This window comes from Tursiops truncatus, chromosome 4 (assembly GCF_011762595.2).
Source record: "Tursiops truncatus isolate mTurTru1 chromosome 4, mTurTru1.mat.Y, whole genome shotgun sequence".
In the NCBI taxonomy this organism is placed as follows: Eukaryota; Metazoa; Chordata; class Mammalia; order Artiodactyla; family Delphinidae; genus Tursiops; species Tursiops truncatus.
Genome location: NC_047037.1, coordinates 19,094,032 through 19,114,902, shown reverse-complemented (window position 1 = coordinate 19,114,902; position 20,871 = coordinate 19,094,032). Strand labels below are relative to the sequence as shown.

At 34.9% G+C, this 20,871-nt stretch overlaps 1 protein-coding gene across 4 annotated transcripts in view; it reads right to left on the bottom strand.

The window, feature by feature from the left end:
- The window catches only part of HLTF (helicase like transcription factor), a 59,041-nt gene that overhangs the window by 24,356 nt on the left and 13,814 nt on the right, over positions 1-20,871 (bottom strand). For 2 of the 4 annotated variants that reach the window (XM_019934323.3, XM_019934326.3), the window contains exons 3-14: positions 18,087-18,253; positions 16,725-16,858; positions 16,071-16,168; positions 14,367-14,441; positions 14,017-14,208; positions 10,561-10,656; positions 7,224-7,299; positions 5,823-5,913; positions 4,146-4,225; positions 4,015-4,059; positions 2,870-2,959; positions 170-267 (exon numbers count right to left, since the gene is read on the bottom strand). In XM_019934323.3, the coding sequence (XP_019789882.2) occupies positions 170-267; positions 2,870-2,959; positions 4,015-4,059; positions 4,146-4,225; positions 5,823-5,913; positions 7,224-7,299; positions 10,561-10,656; positions 14,017-14,208; positions 14,367-14,441; positions 16,071-16,168; positions 16,725-16,858; positions 18,087-18,253 (1,242 nt within the window). The remainder of the gene's footprint in view (positions 1-169; positions 268-2,869; positions 2,960-4,014; positions 4,060-4,145; positions 4,226-5,822; positions 5,914-7,223; positions 7,300-10,560; positions 10,657-14,016; positions 14,209-14,366; positions 14,442-16,070; positions 16,169-16,724; positions 16,859-18,086; positions 18,254-20,871) is intronic. The other 2 variants (XM_019934324.3, XM_019934327.3) reach the window with 1 other exon arrangement.

The window sequence follows — 20,871 nt, the reverse complement described above, 5'->3', positions numbered from 1 at the left end:
TTTCAAAGAAAAATAACTTCAATTCAGCAAATATAATCCCAATTCACTTAACAGTTACTTCAATTTAAATATAAAGTGCTGACCAAGCATATTTCTTGCAATGAAAGACTCTTTTTATAGTGTCAGACAAATACAAATTACATGTTTTTAAAGGGCTGTGAAGACTTACAATCCAGTTGCTTAACACAGAAAGTGGACAGATGATCAGTGTTGTTCTTGGTCTCTCTTCAGTATCAGTTTTCTTTGAACTCTCCACTGCAGATGCTCCTGAAAGAAGATACATACTTCAGCTGTTGTTTTTTTCCTCAAACATACACAAAGTCAATGAAGATATGACAAAAATGTGCCTCTATGAAGAGAAATTAGGAAGAATTAAAATGAAGGACTTCTGGGCTTCCCTGGTGGTGCAGTGGTTGAGAGTCTGCCTGCTGATGCCGGGGACACGGGTTCGTGCCCCGGTCCGGGAGGATCCCGCGTGCCACGGAGCGGCTGGGCCCGTGAGCCGTGGCCGCTGGGCCTGCGCGTCCGGAGCCTGTGCTCCGCAGCGGGAGAGGCCACAACAGTGAGAGGCCCGTGTACCGCAAAAAAAAAAAAAGAAGAAAAGAAAAAGTATAGTACTGGCACAAAAATATACACATAGATCAAGGGAACAGGATAGGAAGCCCAGAAATAAACCCACACACTTATGATCAATTAATCTACAATAAAAAAAAAGGCAAGAATATACAATGGAGAAAAGACAATCTCTTCAATAAGTGGTGCTGGGAAAACTGGACAGCTACATGTTCAAGAATGCAAAAGTAAAACATTCTCTAACACCAAATACAAAAATAAACTCAAAATAGACTGAAGACTTAAATGTAAGACCAGATACTATGAAACGCCTAGAGGAAAACAGGCATAACACTCTTTGAAATAAATCACAGCAGTATTTTTTGGATCCATCTCCTAAAGTAAAGGAAATAAAAGCAAAAATAAACAAATGGGACCTAATTAAACTTAACAGCTTTTGCACAGCAAAGGAAACCATCAACAAAACAAAAAGACAACCTACTAAATGGGAGAATATATTTGCAAATGATATGACTGATAATGGACTAATATCCAACATACATAAACAGCTCATACAACTCAATATCAAAAACACAAACAACTCGATTAAAAAATGGGCAGAAGACCTGAATAGACATTTTTCCAAAAACGAAATGTAGATGGCCACAGGCACATGAAAACATGCTCAACATCGGTAATCATCAGGGAAATGCAAATCACAACAGCGAGATATCACCTCACACTTGTCAGACTGGCTATCATCAAAAAGAACACAAATAACAAATGTTGGTGAGGATGTAGAGAAAAGGGAACCCTCATATACTGTTGGTGAGAATGTAAATTGGTGCAGCCACTGTGGAAAACAGTATGGAAGTTTCTCAAAAAACTAAAAATAGAACTACCATATGACCCAGCAATTCCACTCTTGGGTATATATCCAGAAAAGATAAAAGCACTAATTCTAAGAAATACATGCAGCCCGAACGTTCACGGCAGCATTATTTACAACTGCCAAGATATGGAAGCAACCTAAGTGTCCATCAGCAGATGAAATGGATAAAGAAGATGTGGCATATACATACAATGGAATATTACCTGTTAAAAAGAATGAAATTTTGGGAATTCCCTGACGGTCCAGTGGTTAGGACTTAGCGCTTTAACTGCTGTGGCCCAGGTTCAATCCCTGATTGGGGAACTATGATCTCACAAGACAAGTGGTGTGGCCAAAAAAAATTTTTTAAATAAATAAAACAACTGTTTTCACACACACACACAAAAGAACAAAATTTTGCCATCTGCAGCATCATGAATGGACTTGGAAGGCATTAGGCTAAGTGAAATAAGTCAGACAGAGAAGACAAATACTGTATATGATATCACTTATATGTGGAATCTAAAAAATACAACAAACTAGTGAATATAAAAAACAAGAAGCAAACTCACAGATGTAGAGAACTAGTGGTTACCAGTAGGGAGAAGGAATAGGGAAGGGGCAGTGTAGGAGTAGGGGAGTAAGAGGTACAAACTGTTAGGTGTAAGATAAGCTACAAGGATATACTGTACAACATGAGGAATATAGCCAATATTTTATAATAACTGTAAGTGGAGTATTACCTTTAAAAATTGTGAATCACTATATTGTACACCTATAACAGGTAATATTATACAGCAACTATACTTCAATTAAAAAAATTTTTTTACTTTTAATTATGTGTTTACTTGTTTATTTTATATCCCCCCCGAACATTAGACATAAGCTCTGTGAAAATAGACTTTTGTCTGCTGTATCTCCAACACGTAAAACAGAGGATACTAAGGTGCAGCGATATAATAACTTGTCCCAGATCACCTTAACCACAGTTCAATCTCTTTCTATTTCAAATATTCAGACTCTTAAGCACTGTCATTTCCCTATGAATTACAAAACACAAAGTAATAATAAAGATCACTTACATTTTTAATTGAAAAGCATATTCTTCTCATACCAAAAATAAATATAATAATTCTAATTAATCCAAATTAAATTAAGTTTTAAAGCAGCCATAAATTGCTCTGTGCCTTTATTAGAAAAAAATATCTATGCTACTCAGATGAGTAAGGGACCTATTCCCATCATATTTTTTGACCTAACTAAAACAAACAGAATAGGAAAATACATCAAAGTGCACTTTTAAAAATGAGATTGTCTTTTTTCTTTTCTCTACTTTCTTAACTTCTTGTAATACGGTTTTATAACTTTTGTCATTTAAAATTTCTTTCTTTGAAAAACAGAAAAAACAAACCAAACAAAAGGTAAAAACCCAGCAGATTTACTTACTCTTTTTCAACATTTTCTTTTTGGTTGCAGGGGTAGATGAAGTAAGTGCACATGCAAACTCTGCATCTTCTTTAACCTTAGATGATCCTGCTGAAGTGAAAACCACAGAATCATTAAGATATTTGAAAACCAATTCTCTCCTGTACTTAAGTACAGGTACTTTCTAAGGATAGGAAATATAATACCACTTCCACACTTTCTTAAGAGCTTATATTACTAAATAAAAATAAAATAATTTCTAGTAACCAAAATTGCCTCTTTTGACACTATCTTTCCAGCTCAAAGAAGAAATGTAGTCATTCATGATTCACTGTTGCTTCTCTTGAGGAAAGATGTGAAAGCAGAAGCAGCCATATGCAAAGTGATTCAGCTCCCAGGTGGAAGGAGAATGTTTTCAATGAAACAGGTGTTTTAACTTTTAATGAAGATGCTGCCAAATTTTCAGATCAGTCAATGATGATGAGTTATCTTCCAAGTGCAATACAATTTCTTAACTTATTAGGAATACAACACGATCAGATTAAGAGAAAAACAAAGTAAACCGTATGTTTTAAAGATACAGGAGAAAGTAAAGATACTCACTGAATATTTGTAAATCTGTATAATGCTAAGTAACGGTAATAGTAGTACTATGCTGACAAGGCAGTCTCAGCCTACTTTTGTAACTACAATTTATACATATACAAAAAAGGTTTTATTGAAGTCATTTTATTAGTAGAGAGTACTTTGTTTTCTCTAAAGCTGGTTTAAATATATTCTCTTAAATTTTAATTTGAAACTGTTCTTTCAATTTGCTTCATTCATTTAACACCCCTGATAAGCATAAATAGTTCAAATGTAAAAAGCAGTCAAGTTTACGACCTATTACTAAAGAATTCCAAGCCAGACAGATACAAATCAGTGAGGTTTTACTTTAATAATCTTTAAGTGTAGGTTAGGGATACTGAGAAAAGGACTTTCCTGGTGGCACAGTGGTTAAGACTCCATGCTCCCAATGCAGGGGGCCCGGGTTCCATCTCTGCTTAAGGAACTACATCCCACATGCATGCCGCATCTAAGGAGCCCTCCTGCCACAACTAAGACCCAGCACAACCAAATAAATACATAAATATTTTTTTAAAAAGGGGATATTGAGATATACATACCTTTTTCTCTGATTTTAGTCTCTGACTGTGTATTTTTCAGTTTGCCTAAAACCAAAACCAAATATAACGTTGGTCACACTAGGAAATTAAAACACAGGACACATTATCAAATCAAACTCATTTCCTATTACCTTTCATTTTCTGTGGCAATTCATTTGTTTCACTTTCCTCTGAATCGCTGCTTTCAGTGTACTGTACCGCAGTTTTTCTCCTAAAATTAAGTATACACAAATTTTTTATCAATCCAAAACAAAACGGGATATAAAAACTTATGTTTAATAAATGTAATACAAATGTTTTTTGTCTTGCCCCGGTTTATTTTTTGAAAAAATATCAAGGGAAAAAAATTTTTATTTGACAAATGAAAGTCAAATTTGCTGAAAGCATTTTGCTTTCGTAGCCAGAAGCATTCACTATACAAAATGCAGTATCACTATCGTTAAAATAAGTTTGAGAAAGTAAACCATTCTAAGATAGTAATCCCTTCAACACTTTGTTCAGTATTTGGTAATTCAATTCAAACACTTACATTAAAACTAGAACAAAAAAGAAGTGACTCTGATTATCAAAGATAACCCTCCAATATAATGATATAGGCAGCTAAGGGGCAAAAATATAATTCTTTTACAGTGAAAATTTTTATAAATTCTGTGTAGAATTTATACAATATGTACAATATGGTGGTTAAGTGCCTAAGAACAATGGACTCTGGAAAGAGACTGCTTAGATTCAAATGTCCATTCCACCATGTATTTGCTATGTGACATTAGGCAAGCCACCTAATATTCTTCTAAGCTTCAGTTCCCTCACTTGGAAAACAGGAATAAAGATACAATCCACTTTGTAGGATAAAATGTGTTACCACATGCAAAGCCTCTAAAATAGTGCTTGTTGCACAGTAAGTATATATGTATTAGTTATAGTATGTGTGTTGGTGGTTGTTTTTCCCATGTCATCATTATTTCCACACCCGTTAAGCTGATCTGGGCTATCTAACAGTGCCCTGTTACCAACGCTCATGGTCAGTTCAGAGTTATAAGATTTGATATCTAGATGAGAGAGAAACTCATGAGTCCTGGTTTTGTGCTCAGTTCAGACAGGTACTAAAGATAGAGAACAATTAACAAAGCCCCAGTTTTGAAATCTCTATTGGTGGAATAGCTAAGAGGGACTCAGATTTGAGGTCATGCCTGCAGATATTGATGGTGGACAATAAAACATAAAACCCAAGTATTTAGATCTACCTCAGAGAGTAAATAAAATTTATAAAGTTAACAGATTCAAATGGAGAGCAGAGGGGCATTATGTGTTTTATTCAAATTCTCCCTCCAGTCTACATTATTATAATACTCTCCATGAATAACTTTATCATGTCTTATTTCCACTAAAGGTAAAGTGAGAAAGAACTCAGATGAGCAAAGAATGCTTTTGTCAAACCATCCGACACATATACATCAGTTCTCAACTCCTCAAATTCATAAAGAAAATTCTTCTGAAGTCTTAACAAAAGCGAAACACCCAAGAGCTAGATCTCAGTTCCTATGTGAAAGAAATAGGAAAATAGTAGAAAGACAAGTGATTATTAAAAATTACCAATTCAGCTCTTTTATATATTAATATTTTTTTTCACCTATAAAATGAGAACGGTCTACCTGCCTAAGTCACAGTGACTTTAGCAGTTTCAAATTAAAGAACGTATTTGAAAGAACTTTGCAACTGAGATAACGGTCATAGCTCTCTCCCATATGTAAGAAAACGGAGAAAGAGTTTAAACATATTACATAAAATTAAACCATAACAGAGTTTACCTTTTGGGGCGGGAGCTAGAGAATTCTGACTTGGGATATTTATTCTTTCCCTTGTCATCTGAAATACTGGGTTCTCCACTACATCTAGATCCTTCCATTTCAAAAAAAAGGACAAATATACAGAGTATTAGTAAATTGTCTTAGACTAGCAGTATCCTTCTTAAAACCTTGGTTTTCCAACTCAATAGCTCAACTTTCTTAATATCGTCATTCCTATTCTTTCAATCAGCCAGCTGTACTCTCTACAGTTTCCTAATCTAGTATTTTCTCACTGAAAAGTACCTTCAATTTTTTTGTGCCCAGTCTTTCCCCTGTAGTCATCTAGCCAATCCCTACACTGGCTGAATTTCCTGCTATACCAAGGCAGCTAAGAGCTGCTGGAAAAAAAAAAAAAAAGAACAATAAACAGTTGGTATTAGGGTTAGGGTCACCTTGTATCACTTAGCAACTCTTTTACCTATCACGTGTTCTCCCTACCCACTCACCTGGATGATCTATACTACACTGGATCCTCTGCCTAGATTTTAAACTCCTTTTACTCCCAGATGACCTACTTCACTTTACAAAAAAAATCAGATGTCATCTTCTATAAATTATCAATTTTCCTACCTTTTTATTCCCTCAATAATCTATATTTTTCCTCAACCTTACTTCCTTTCCTTCTCATGCTAACTCATGTACCTATTTTCTTGATCTCATTTCCTCCCACAGGCCACCAAATTATTCTCTCCATTGTATACAAAATCTTTTCCTATCCATGGATTTCCTTCTTAAACCACACCCCCCAAAAGCCCTCAATTCTGCCTCTCTCTCCAACTATTTTTCTCCTATCTGAAACACAGCAAAATTCATAACAGCACACAGTTGTTATTAATAATTCTTCATCTACTAGTCTTATTTTACAATATTTTCAGTCTTGCTCTAAGCAATCTTAAGAAATTAATTTTATGAAAGTCACCGACTGCTAAATCCAGCCACGTAACTGTTAAATCCACAGATCCCTTCTCATTTCTCCTCTGCCTAATTTGGCTCTAACCTATCTTTCTATTTTTATCTGCTGTTTATTCATACACATTCTTCTGTTATTCATTTACATTATAAATACCATAAACTACTCTGAGGTCCCAGAGCAATATACTCTGTGTTTTGTCTTGCTTTTAACCGCCCTTTCATGGGTTTTTTTTCCTCAACCAAAACTGCTTTTCCTCCTCTAATGTGCTACCAAGTCAATTCCATCATCGCATCGCTTCCTTGATGAAATTTTTCCTACCAGTCCTCATGAGATTCTTTAGAAAAAGAGATCTGAAATTTTTGTATAGTACTAAGCCAAAGCTGGAATTACGTCATTAAATTGGAAAAATCTAAATCAAACATGGGGTCATGTTCAAAATTAAAGTTTACCTTTGATTAGTCCATCTGCCTTTTCACTGGTATTGTTCCCTCCAAGTTTCATAGATTCATCGTAAACATTACATTCCTGGATGAAAAGGCATATTTCTTACATAGTACTGCCGTCAGTTTTAAGTAAACTTAAAAATGCATCCTATTTTATATTGCTTTACTTTACATAATAAAGACTACGTAAATTGCTACCCTATTCTGGAGCAGTGGAAGGAGCTGCATTAAGGAGAAAAATGTACAAATTGATGAAAAATTTTTTTCACAGGTATCTCAAAAAAGAAAACTAGTCTGTCTTAACCTTTTCAAAAGGAATACAAAAAGCAAACCTCAATTACAAATGGCATATTAGTTACTGTGAGAAACATTCACAAAATGGGATTTACTTTAGAATTAGAAGGAATTCTAAGACTACAAACTTTCAAACCAAGAGTCCCTAATAGATCTTTAATGAGGCTGCCATTGACATCCTTTTTTTCTGGAATTCCCAGAATGGGTAGATGAAATAGTCAGGTTTCAGAATGCCTCCTCCCTTACTCTATCAGGGATTTTCCCTGCCAACTCTGACTTTGTCCTTTTCCCTTCATGTGTTCTCCTTTGTTTCAAAGTGCAACTATGTGTACATGAGCACAAGAACTTCTATAAAAGTAAAATTTTATACTTCTCTGTGAAATATTTTCAACTGAGTCTAGTAGGGCAGGGTTCCTCTAATCTTACTTTTAATTCTAGACTTGATTCTGTAGGTAGGAATGACAAATAAAATTGGGTTTAATTAAATTAATTCTTCCAGTGTAAAAAGAAAGGTAGGGGCTTCCCTGACAGCCCAGTGGTTAAGGATCTGCCTGCCAATGGAGGGGACATGGGTTCGAGCCCTGGTCCAGGAAGACCCTACATGCCGGGGAGCAACTAAGCCCACGCGCCACAGCTACTGAAGCCTGTGCGCCTAGAGCCCGTGCTCCACAACAAGAGAAGCCACCGCAATGAGAAACCCACACGCTGCAAGGAAGAGTAGCCCCCGCTCGCCGCAACTAGAGCAAGCCCGCGCGCAGCAACGAAAACCCAAAGCAGCCAAAAATTAATAAATAAATAAATTTACAAAAAATAAAAAGAAAGGTAGGTCATATTGTGAAAGGTAGGTCATATTTTGAATCAAAACCTCAGAGTGGTGTTCAGGATTGGTTAGCAGGAGTACAATGTAATTTTTGCCTAGAATTAGGGCCAATAAAGGATATTTTATTTTAGTTTTTTAAAAAATAGAAATTTAAACATCTTACAAAATCTCATTAGAGTTTATGTTTTACTTAAAATGTGGTTGAAAAGAAAATCCATCCCCTTCCAATGGTATGAGTCTAAATAAATTTAAAATCCAAGATGTACCATTTTTAGAGATATGTAACTAGAAGTTATTTAGATAATTAACTTTTTAAAGCATTAGCTTCAAGAAACTGATGTTAAAAATGCCTTTCATGGCTTCCCTGGTGGCTCAGTGGTTAAGAATCTGCCTGCCAATGCAGGGGACATGGTTCGAGCCCTGGTCCGGGAAGATCCACCATGCTGTGGAGCAACTAATCCCGTGCACCAGAACTACTGAGCCTGCGCTCTAGAGCCCGCGAGCCACAACTACTGAAACCCGTGCGCCTAGAACCCGTGCTCCGCAACAAGAGAAGCCACTGCAATGAGAAGCCCGTACACTGCAACGAAGAGTAATCCCCTGCTCGGCGCAACTAAAGAAAGCCCGCACGCAGCAACGAAGACCCAACGCAGCCAAAAACAAATAAATAAATTTATTTTTTAAAAAAAAGGTTTGTCACTTAAAAAAAATATGCCTTTCATCATTCTACCCAGTCTTCAATAATCAGTACAATCATTTATATTATATTAAATAGTATGCAAAAAGTAATTCTAAAGTTTATCTACAAATAAAGGATGTCCTTTACATTATTCATTTCATATTAAATGACTCTTAGTAAGCCTTTTCTTCATAGAGTTCAAAGATATAAAGTCCAACCTATCAAATCATACTATGCTCCAATCTCATGAAATTTAATAACACTTCACCCTGTAAGCTTGGAATATCCAAATCCATCTGAAATAATGAAATTTCTGTTGCAATAAATGCTTAGCTGGAAATCACATTTTCAGCCTCAATTTCAACTAATATAGCAAACTAAATATCCTAAAACCTTCCTACTACATGTTAAATGCATGGCTGATCTTGGAGAAAAAGGGAAAGCCTTATTGATAATAATTTTTTAATTGGTAACTGACAATGAAGCTGTAAGTAGTCTTAGGTGCTATTCTTCAGTTTTAATAACTAAATGTAGAAAGGACAGACGTGGAAAGCACTGGACTATTCAGGGTAGGGAACTGAATCTTAGACATTAACAACAGAGTTAAACTCCCACTAAAAGTACGAAGAAGGAAATGCAACTAAGCGCAGAAATTAATAAAATAGAATCTTAATAAACAGTTGTAGGAGAGTGATATGCAGCATCTTTGAAAAGTAAAAAATAAGAAGAACAGTAGAGAAAAGTCCAAAAAAGAGATATTTTGCATACACCTTGCACCTAGTTACTTCCTACTTTAAGTTCTTTGGATTTTCAGCTGAGAATGAAGAACAACCATTTCATTCTTATAACATTTATTTTCCCTACAAAACTAATTCATTATTAATTCTTAGAAACTGAATATACATGTATTATGTGTATATATGCTATATATAAAAATATACACAAATTAAGCATCAGGAATAGTCACCCATTCTCTCATCATTAGGACATAATTATCACTATTAACATTTTGGCACACACAGTATGTGTGACTACACTTAGACGTATATAAATATGTATTTACAAAATGAAGACTCAAACTCTATACACAGAGGTGTACCTGGCCTTTTAACTAAAAAAGATCATGGAAGTATTCTTCAAAAATAGGACTTTGTAGTTGCATAATATTAAATTTTATGGTTGTATCATAATTTAACTGTTAACTTATTGACAGGTATTTCTTTTCTGCCTTTAAAATAATGCTGGGGAAATAGACTTGTATTTTTCTCTTTGGAAAAAATGCATTTCTGATAACTTCTTTAGTTTCTTTGAAATGGCATTGCTGAATCAAAGATTATAAACACTTTTAAGGCTTTTGATACACATTACCAAATTGCCTTCAAGAATGTAGCATAAACTTTCACTCTTACCAGCAACACACGAGAAAGGCCATTCATCATATCTCTAAAAACCAGATATTATCAATTTTCTGGCAATAATTTTTTTAATGACAAAATTAAAAGGTTTTACAATAAACCAGAGACTTTCGAAAAAACACACTAATACTTTACCTTCTTCAGCTGATTTTTCTTAATTCTTTCAATAGGAAGAGATTTGCCATCATGGAAGTTGGTAAGAATCACTGCAATGGCTGTCAGAGTTTTGCCCTTTAAAATGTTTTACAAAGAAAAATGGTCAGATTCTGAAACCCAGTTGACCAGACAACATTCCGAAACTAATATTTAAATCTAGTAAGAAAATATCAAACAGGATTCAGGGCCAGAGAAGTATGCTAATTATTATACTAAATAATATACATATTAGTGAAGTTATTTCATTCATTAAGTTAGTAAATGCTTTACCATGCCATATTACTAGGAGTATTAAATAATTTACTGTGTAAAATACTGTAAGCATCATTGAGAAATGTCATTTTATTTTTTTAATCCTTTTTTAATTGAGGTATAATTTTCATACAATGAAATTCACAGACTTAAAGTGTATGGTTTGAGAGGTTTGACAACTGTATACACTGGTGTAACCACCACACAATTAAGATACAGAAAAATTTTATCACCTAGAAGTTGCCCTGTATTCCTCTGCAGTCCATCTCCCCACCTCTGTACCAGACAACAGCTGATTTGTCTCTATCACTATATATTAATTTTGCCTGCCTTTGAACTGGATATAAATGGAATTACTCAATGTACTCTTTGTTTAGTTTCTTCTGCTCAATACAATTTTAGGCCCAGACCTGATTCAGAACATGTGGTGACATGAGCTGGTATAAGTTGTTCCTTAAGAAGAATGGAGTAATATAGAGAAATGCTTATTAGCAATTCATTGTGTTTTTTTATTGCTGAGTAATATTCCGTTGTATATGCATACATGGCACACTTATTTGTGCATTCACCTGTTGGTGGACCTTTAGATTGTTTCCAGTTTTTGACTACTATGAATTAAGCTGGAGCAGCTAGCAGTACAAGTATGTAAGTTTTCCATAAACGTATGTTTTTAGGGAAGTGTCACTTTATTGAATGACTGCCATTTAAATGTCACATTTAATCCTGAACTAATAACTTTATCACAAAACTACAACTACTTGCTTGCCATGTAATTCAGAGCTAACTTAAAATGATTAGTAATCCCAGTATGGACATAAGATGATTACTTTATTAAATTTCATTTAAAGATATTTCCAAGACTTAAAGACTATATACCTTACCAATAAAGCATACAGGACAAGATATTTCTTGTGCATTTTTTAAAAACAGAATCATGAAAATTTTCATTATTTTCCATAGCTGAATTTATAAATAGCAACATAGAAATAAACCTCTTTCAAGTTGAAAGCATTGTAAAGCAGCAGTTTTCAAAGTGTGGTGCACAGGTCCTAGGAGCTCCCCAGGACCCTTTCAGAAGTATGTGCAGTCAAAACTATTTTAATAATTCTACTAAGACCTTACTTGTGTTGATATCTGTAGTAATTCCACAGAAAGCAATGGTGGGTAAAACTGCTGCTGCCTTAGCATGACACAAAGCAGTTGGCACTACATTATACTAGTGGTCACTGTATTTTTAACCGCCACATACAGTTAAAAAAAAAAAAAGACAAACCAAAGAAACAGTTTCACTTTAAGAATGCTCTTTACAAATGTTCTTGAGGGACTTCCCTGGTGGCGCAGTGGATATGACTCCACACTCCCAATGCTAGGGGCTGGTTTCAATTCCTGGTCAGGGAACTAGATCGCACATGCATGCCACAGCTAAGAGTTCGCATGCCACAATCAAGGAGCCTGCCTGCTGCAGCTAAGGAGTCCACCTGCTGCAACTAAGGAGCCTGCCTGCCACAACTAAGGAGCCCACATGCTGCAACTAAGGAGCCGGCACTTTGCAACTAAGAAGCCCACAAAAAGAATGTTCTTGATAAAGCAGTACACATTCATTTTACCAAATCTCACCTCTTAAGTATACACGTTTTAAATATTCTGTGTAAGAAGATGGCAAGTACACAAAATACTTCTTTTGCATACCAAAATATGAAGGTTATCTAGAGAAAAATCACTTGTGAGACTGAATTACAAGCCGAACTAGATACCATGCATCGTCACTTTCAAGTACCACCATTTTAACTTGAAAGAATGACTGATAACTAGTTATTCATGACTGAGTGGCAGACATTTTCTTGAAAAAAATGAATAAAATGAGCCTATCAACTTCAAAGGAAACAACTGACAGTGTTTGTTGTTAATGATAAAATTTGAGCTTTCAAGCAAAAATTATGTTAGAAAACTTGCATCCAACACTATGAGTAGAAAAGCTTCCCAAATGTAAATGCCTTTCTAACAAGATCAGCAGTAGTATCAATGAATGTAAATGTTTTTGCATTGTATAATGAAATGCATCAACATTTGGCAGATCTGTGTAACTCAGTGAACCAATATATTCCAAATGAGCAACACCTAATGCTAAAAACCATGCATGGGTAAAATATCCATTCAACGTGCAAGCTACACCAATGGATATTAATGAAACAAAGTATAAAAAGTTCATTGATATGATTTTTTAAGTTCCACACTATAGGAACTTTCCTGGCAGTCCAGGGGTTACGACTCTGTGTTCCCAATGCAGGGAGCACTGGTTTGATCCCCAGTCGGGGAGCTAAGATCCCGCATGGTGCAGCCAAAAAACAAAAAAGTTCCACATTATAATTATTAACCTTTAATAAACTAATATTTGCTTAATCTTCTTGTAGCAAAGAAAATCTAGTTATCTTAAAAAGTCTTTTAAAATACTCCCTTTCAAATACATATCTGCATGAGGACTAATTTTCTTTGTATTCTTCAACAAAAACAACGTATCACACAGAATGAATGAAAGAACAGATATGAGAATTCAGCTGTCAATTATTAGGCCAAACATTAAAGAGACCTGCAAAAATGTAAAACAGTGCCAGTCTTCTCATCAAAATTGCTTTTGTCTTGGAGTACATTTCATTGAAAAATATGCTATTTCTGTTAACACATAATGAGTTTTTTAACTGTTATTTTTAAAATAATAAAAAATTTTAATATCTAGTACCATAAATATTAATAGATATAGTAATAGAGATAACCCACAAAGACAGACACTCTTTGGGATCCTCAATAATTTTTAAGAACATAAAGAGCTGCTGAGACCAAAAAGTATAAAAACTGCTGGTGTAAGGAATCATATCTTTTCTCTAAGAAAACCCATGAAAGATAAGCTACCCTGAATTTCAAAAGAAAATTGAAAAACACATGTTTATATCATTACTGCCAATTATTTTAATTGTACCTTAGGCAAACAAGCCAAAAGAAAAAAAAAAAAAAGCTCAGCATTATTTTAAGTGAAAACCACAGGAAAAATTATGTTCTACACTCACAGTGATATCGAGTCCCAAACTGGCACCAACATATTCCCATCTCTATCTACTTCAAAATTACTTCATATAAAATCTTAGTTACAAAATAAAACATTATTAACTCAAGGAAAAATATAATTACCAAACCCATATCATCAGCTAAAATTCCTCCATGAACATTTTCTGGTCGGTCCTTTTCAGAAAAATTTGTTATTGTGTTATAGTACAAGTCATTTCGCTGTTCCCAGAATGGTGGAAGTTCTTTACTGTTTTCCCGTGAAACCATCCAAGCTAGAGCTTGTTTTTGATGTGGAAGCAACGGTGTTTCAACAGCCTATAAATAAAAGAAACGTTATAAATAGAAATACAATAAGCCCTTTCTTTTACCCCATGCAGAATCTAGAAAAGTTGATCTTGTGATGAAAAATGTATAGATTAATACCGTATTTTTAAATTCCAAATACTTTTAAATAGAAAATACTGGCTCAGTACCTCAGCTGGTTCCATTTCCTGAGTTTTATCATCTTCCTTTAAATCTTCAAACAATTTGTCGAACTCTGTCTTAAGCTACAACAAACAGCAATAAGAAACATTATGAAACAAACCAATTCAAACAATAATTGCACTTAATTCAGAGATTTCAAGTCATTTAATTAACTAAAAGAGTCAAATACCAAAAGGTACATAAAATAAATTAATTCTTTGAGATACTACGCTGCTCAATAATGGCAGAATAAATAGATCCTTTAGGTAACTGTTACAGTCGAAAGAATACAGGATAGAGTTTTAAGTCCTGGGTTTCAGTCACAACTCTGTCACAAAAAAACCTTTATATAACTTTGGGCAAGACACTTAATCTATATGGCCCTGTATCTTATTACCACAAAAGAAACGGGATGAACTAGATTTAGAGTGTCTCTAAGGTTCCTTCTGCCATTGAAATTCTGTGATTCTATTAGCTGTATTCAAACCATTTTGGCAGATCCTACCAAGTATATTTGACTTTTTCGGACATTTCATTGATTATTACTGCAATCAGAAATTTGCTATGTGCTACAAAATATTAGGATAATTTCAATCTTATGCTAATCTTTAGTTGGTTCTTTAAACTGATCTAGTCCAATCATACAGTAACATATATATATTATAATTACTTTTGTAAATTAGCAAATAAATACATAGCAACAGCCCAGAAGAAATCAGGCCAAATCTAAAAAGTGAGGAGACGTAATCTGGGGTTTACCCACCAGACACAAGCTCAAGAGCTTCCCTGGTGGCGCAGTTGTTAAGAATCTGCCTGCCAATGCAGGAGACATGGGTTCAAGCCCTGGTCCGGGAGGATACCACATGCCACGGAGCAGCTGGGCCTTTGCGCCACAGATACTAAGACTGCTCTAGAGCCCGCGAACCACGACTACTGAGCCCATGCTCCACAACAAAGGGAAGCCACTGCAATGAGAAGCCTGCGCATCGCATGGAAGAGTAGCCCCTGCCTGCCTCAACTAGAGCAAGCCTGCGTGCAACAATGAAGACCCAACGCAGCCAAAAATAAAATAAATAAATTAAAAAAAAAAAAAGAATGACAGACACAGGCTCAAGCCCTTCTAACAATGAGCAGGGAAAATACAGTAACTACAATTAGAATATAAAAAGACTAATAACACTGATGAGTAGAGACAAAAAAAATTTTGATGTAATTGGTAGATTGATCTGCATTAATTTACTTTATAACCTTTTTTCCCCAAACTAACCCAGCATAACAGTATCCTGGATCACAAAGCAGACAAAGTTAGAAATAGACTAAGGCCAGAGATTCAGAACTAGTTTTTTTAGCACTGCATTTGCAACCTTCCTGAAAGGAGTTAAGTTTCAAGCTTCAACTTTTTAAAAATTATGGCTATTTTAAAAATTTCAAATAATACAAAAACATCAAAACAGAGTAAAACATCACAGGTGTATACAGCAATGTGTGTGTTTCAATGTATATATGAATGCATGTATGTGGACATATTCCTTATCACTGCTTTCTTTCTACATAAATATTTGCAATATATTTTATTTATTCTACATGTTCCATAACAATATAAATATCACTAATACTAACAGATGCATATTTATCTTATATTTTTAAACATCAACCTTCAGCATTTAAATTTCACTCTTCACTTTTAGTTACGAAATAAAAGAGAAGTGCACCTGTTCAGTTGTAATCTGTACTGCAGCATGAACTGGCATACTATAGCTTGGTCCCGCTCTTCCAGAGCCCCAACCACTTTCCAAACTGAATCCTAAAGCTGTAATTTACAAAATGAAAAGAATAAAATCACCAAATGAAATAAATTATCTTTTAGTAAATAGCTTTTAAAGCTTGTCTAATAAGCTGAATTAAAAATTCCCTTAATATGTGTTTTAAAAATTTTAAAACTAAATCTGCTAGGTTATTCAAAAAATACATTAGAAGAATTCCACATTATTTAAACAAACTTTTGAAAAACAAATAATACTTTTTCATTCTCTATTAGGAGATTCTTATTGTCTGTAACTTATTAAAGAGAATGTTTAAAATCAGAGATTTCCAGATATTATCACTGGGGGAAGTTAGGGGAGGGACCTCCTTGCACATTTTTCTGTGTATGTGTGCAACCTCCTATGAATCTATAGTTATTTCAAAATAAAGAGAAAAAAAATTCAAGGATTTCCTTAAAAAGATTCCTAACAAAAGAACTTGGAGCCTTCAGCACTAATTAATTTAGCCACCCAAATTCAAGGTATTACTTAAGAGAATAAATGTTTTACAATTCCAGCATCTTAACAATATCACAATAATAGTAGGTTAAACCCTGAACTTACTTTTTGGTGCAGGACCCAATTTAAATCCATGTTTCTTCAACTGATCTAAAACTGCTTTTCTATTTTCTTCTTTTCCCCAAAAAGTCATATGCAAAGGCATGGTAAAAGCATTGTTTGCACCAAAAGGAACTACCCTATTATAATTAAGAAAGGAAAAAAAAAAGAGAAATTAGAAGTGTTATTTTTTTACATTTAAGTCTCATTAAAAATCTTGTTAAATAACTGCCACATTCAAATTCTGCATGCAAGCAAAACAGAAAGGAACTAACTGAGCAGACTAGAAAGAAAACGGACACGGACTAGGACCAACAATAACGAGAAGAAAAGGCAGTTTTTAGGACCAGAATGCCAGAAGAAACTCAGGTGAGGTAAAAGTGTTTAAATGCGTAGTTAGCCTATTACCAAGATCATAAGATAGGTAAAATAGCAAGTTTAATTCAGAAGGCAGAGCTTCCACTAACAGAACCACTGAGTGCAGCAACCCATTCTGGGAGCATGGGGAAGGATTTCCAAGAACTATTTCTGATCCAGGATTCACTGAAAGTTTACTCTCAATATCTGAAAAACTTGATGAACTGAGGAAGGAGAAAACAAGTAAACAAGTGAGAAGACACTGCTAAATATTTATCTTCCAAACTCACCTTTTAATATCCTAAATATATCTAATATACTAATATACGAAAATTGAGGTCACAGACACAAACGCATAAAAGAGAAAATGTAACCAAAGAGACTGGGAGATTTAAAAAAGGAACAGGTGGTAGAACTAAGAAGGTATATGCCTAGATAATACAACAGCTGCTACTTATCTCCAATCAAATGACGTCATGTGGAAATAAGTATCCTGCATTACCAGATCTTCCATTTATCAAGAGAAATATTTATAAATAATTTTGTATAATTAGGGAAAAATTAATATGCATAAAATGTAGAATGTCCAGATATTCGAATATCGGAAATAACTGAAAAAAAAAATTAAACACTGTGTAGGCAAAACCAAACTCATGTACATCTGATCACAGGCTATCAGCTTACAACCTGATTTAAACAAACACTTCCAAACTTCTCAAATCAATGCACTAAAAGGCTTTTTAAAAAGCTTTTTTCTTAAAAGATGGTGTGGACTTTCTAATATTTGAACCAAAGTCTATTTTTCTCCATGGTAATAATTTGCCAGGAAAGTGAGGGAACAGCTATTTGATGGCTAGGGTAGTGCAGGCAGATGAAAGAAGAATTAAAACATTTATTGAATGCATACTAAAGGTATAGCAACAAAAGTTGTCAGGGCAACTTTACATACCCTTACATTCAAAGATCACTACAACTCACAATTATTAAAACTGAACTCCAAAAGTGCATTACCCTTCAACTTGAGCCAATTTGTTGTCCATGATATAGGCCAAGGCAGCTGCAAGATCTTTCTTTATATGGCCGACCTGATTTCCATTCACATTGTTTACTTTAATTGCATTCTTATCATAAGGGTTATCGGGTTCTCGTTGCAATGCAACCATTTCATTATTATTAACCTAATAAAGATAATAAACAGATATTATTATAAATAATAAACATATAATGATACCTTTCTTCATCATACTTTATCTGGGATTTCCATTCATTTTTTAATGCTTACTGAATAACACATGTAAGAAATGCACATTTTCTTGGACTCATATTTCTATAGAAATATTAACATATTTTATAATAATTCTTTTACAATATTTTCCTAATTTTTATTCATTGGAAGTTAACAAATCCTTGATATATAAAAAATACAATCAAAACTAACAGATGCACATTATCTAAAATTATTCAACATTATAACTTCGAAAACAGGTAATCTCTTGAGTGCCTACTATGGGCCACACATTGTTCTAAGTACATTACAAAGACTGACTTTTAAAACTGTCACAACCCTTTTGGTAGGTGTTATCATTATCTCCATTTTACAGATGAAGACACTAAAGCACAGAAAAGTTAAGTAACTTGCCCAAGGTCATAAAATTAATAAGTAGCAGAGCTAGATCTGAATCCAGGCAGGCCGGCTCCTAAGCCTAAATTCTCCAGAATCTCAAAGGGTTAAAAGGCATTAATTATAAGAGAGAATGGAACTGGAACAAGAAAATACATCCAGCCTTCAACTCATGCCATTATCTGATTCCACTTAATTAAAAATTGCCTGAGGGTGGGCTTCCCTGGTGGCGCAGTGGTTGAGAGTCCGCCTGCCGATGCAGGGGACGCGGGTTCGTGCCCCGGTCCGGGAAGATCCCACATGCCGCGGAGCGGCTGGGCCCGTGAGCCATGGCCGCTGAGCCTGCGCGTCCGGAGCCTGTGCTCCGCAACGGGAGAGGCCACAACAGTGAGAGGCCCGCGTACCGCAAAAAAAAAAAAAAAAAAAAAAATTGCCTGAGGGTGACATAATTGAAAATGGAAGAGTAAGGACTTCCAAAAATTCTCTCTTCCATAATAAAAGCAATGAAAAAACTGGCAAAAACTGTTTGAATCAACTTTTTCAGAACTCTGGAAACTAACCAAAGGGTTGTAGAAACCTGGGGAGTCTTAATTCAAGAAAACAGCTGAATATCAGTGCCCTAGTCTCATCTCCAGCTCTCAGTTACACGATAGTCTTTAAAAATAACAACCTGCTGCACTTCTTAGTACAGCCTAGCAGTTACCAGAGTGAGCACACTGGAGCAGAATTTCAAAGATTTATTCCTATAGAATTGTCATTATTTGACCTGTATGGTGGTTCCCTAGAAGACCCCCACTTGCAAAGCTGTTTCTATTTGACCTCTGAGCTTACTCAGTGCATAAAACGTTCTCCCTTGGGTGGGTGTTTGTCAAAAACAATTTTACAGGCAGTGGGTAACAGCTAGGGCAAACAAAACAATAACCAAAGGGCTTAAGAGGAAAAAGCGGAGAATAAGATGTTCAAAGCTCCAACATATTCCTGGAAATCTAGAAGGCCAAATGCAAGCACAGGGCTGTATGCATACTCAGGGCTGTGAATATGTTCAGGAAAGACCTGAGAAGGTCTTAAGCTCTCACCTCTGGCTAAACTTGAAGCTCTGAACAGGCAGGAAATAAAGGCTAAGGCAGAGCTGTCAACTGCCAAGCTGAGGGTTGAAGGAGTGCCCCAAATGCACACAGATCCTCTCAGTAAAGACTGGGAAATTTACCGGTTCTAGTTCAGTCATTACCTGACCACTGAGCTAACCAAATACAGATATCAGTGGCCAGACACAACAAAGACTTTCACAGGGTTAATTTAGCAAAAGTTACTAAACAAACAACAATAACCAAAATCAGCAACAACCAATCCAGGGGAGAAGGAAGAATCTGATTTCTAGAGCTGCCAAATTATTTTTTTTTAAGCTCACATTCATCATCACATATAGGTATTTTTAGTTGAACTATAGTTGATTTATACTATTGTTAGTTTCAGGTGTACAGCACAGTGATTCAGTTATACATGTATATAAGTACATACACATATACATATATACACATATAATTTATAGATATATATAAAATCTATTCTTTTTCAGATTCTTTTCACTTATAGGCTATTACAGAATATTGCATATAGTTTCCTGTTCTATACAGTAGGTCCTTCTTGGTTATATAGTAGTGTGTATATTTTATCCCAAACTCCTAATTTATCCATCCCCCCATTCTCCCTTTGGTAACCATAAGTTTGTTTTCTATGTCTGTGGATCTATTTCTGTTTTATAAATAAGTTCATTTGTATTAATTTTTTTAGGGTCCACATATAAGTGATATCATACGATATTTATCTTTCTCTGTCTGGCTTACTTCACTTATTATGATAATCTTTAGGTCCATCCATGTTGCTGCAAAGGGCATTATCTCATTCTCTTCTATGGCTGAGTAATATTCCATTGTATAGATATACCACATCTTTATCCATCCATCTGTTGATGGACACTTAGGTTGCGTCCATGTCTTGGCTACTGTAAATAGTGCTGCAATGAACATTGGTGTGCATAGATCTTTTTGAATTACAGTTTTCTCTGGATATATGCCCAGGAGTGGGATTACAGGATCATATGATTTAGAGTTGCTATATTATTTAAAACGTCTACTTTTCAACAACAACAAGAGAGACATGCAAAGAAACAAGAAA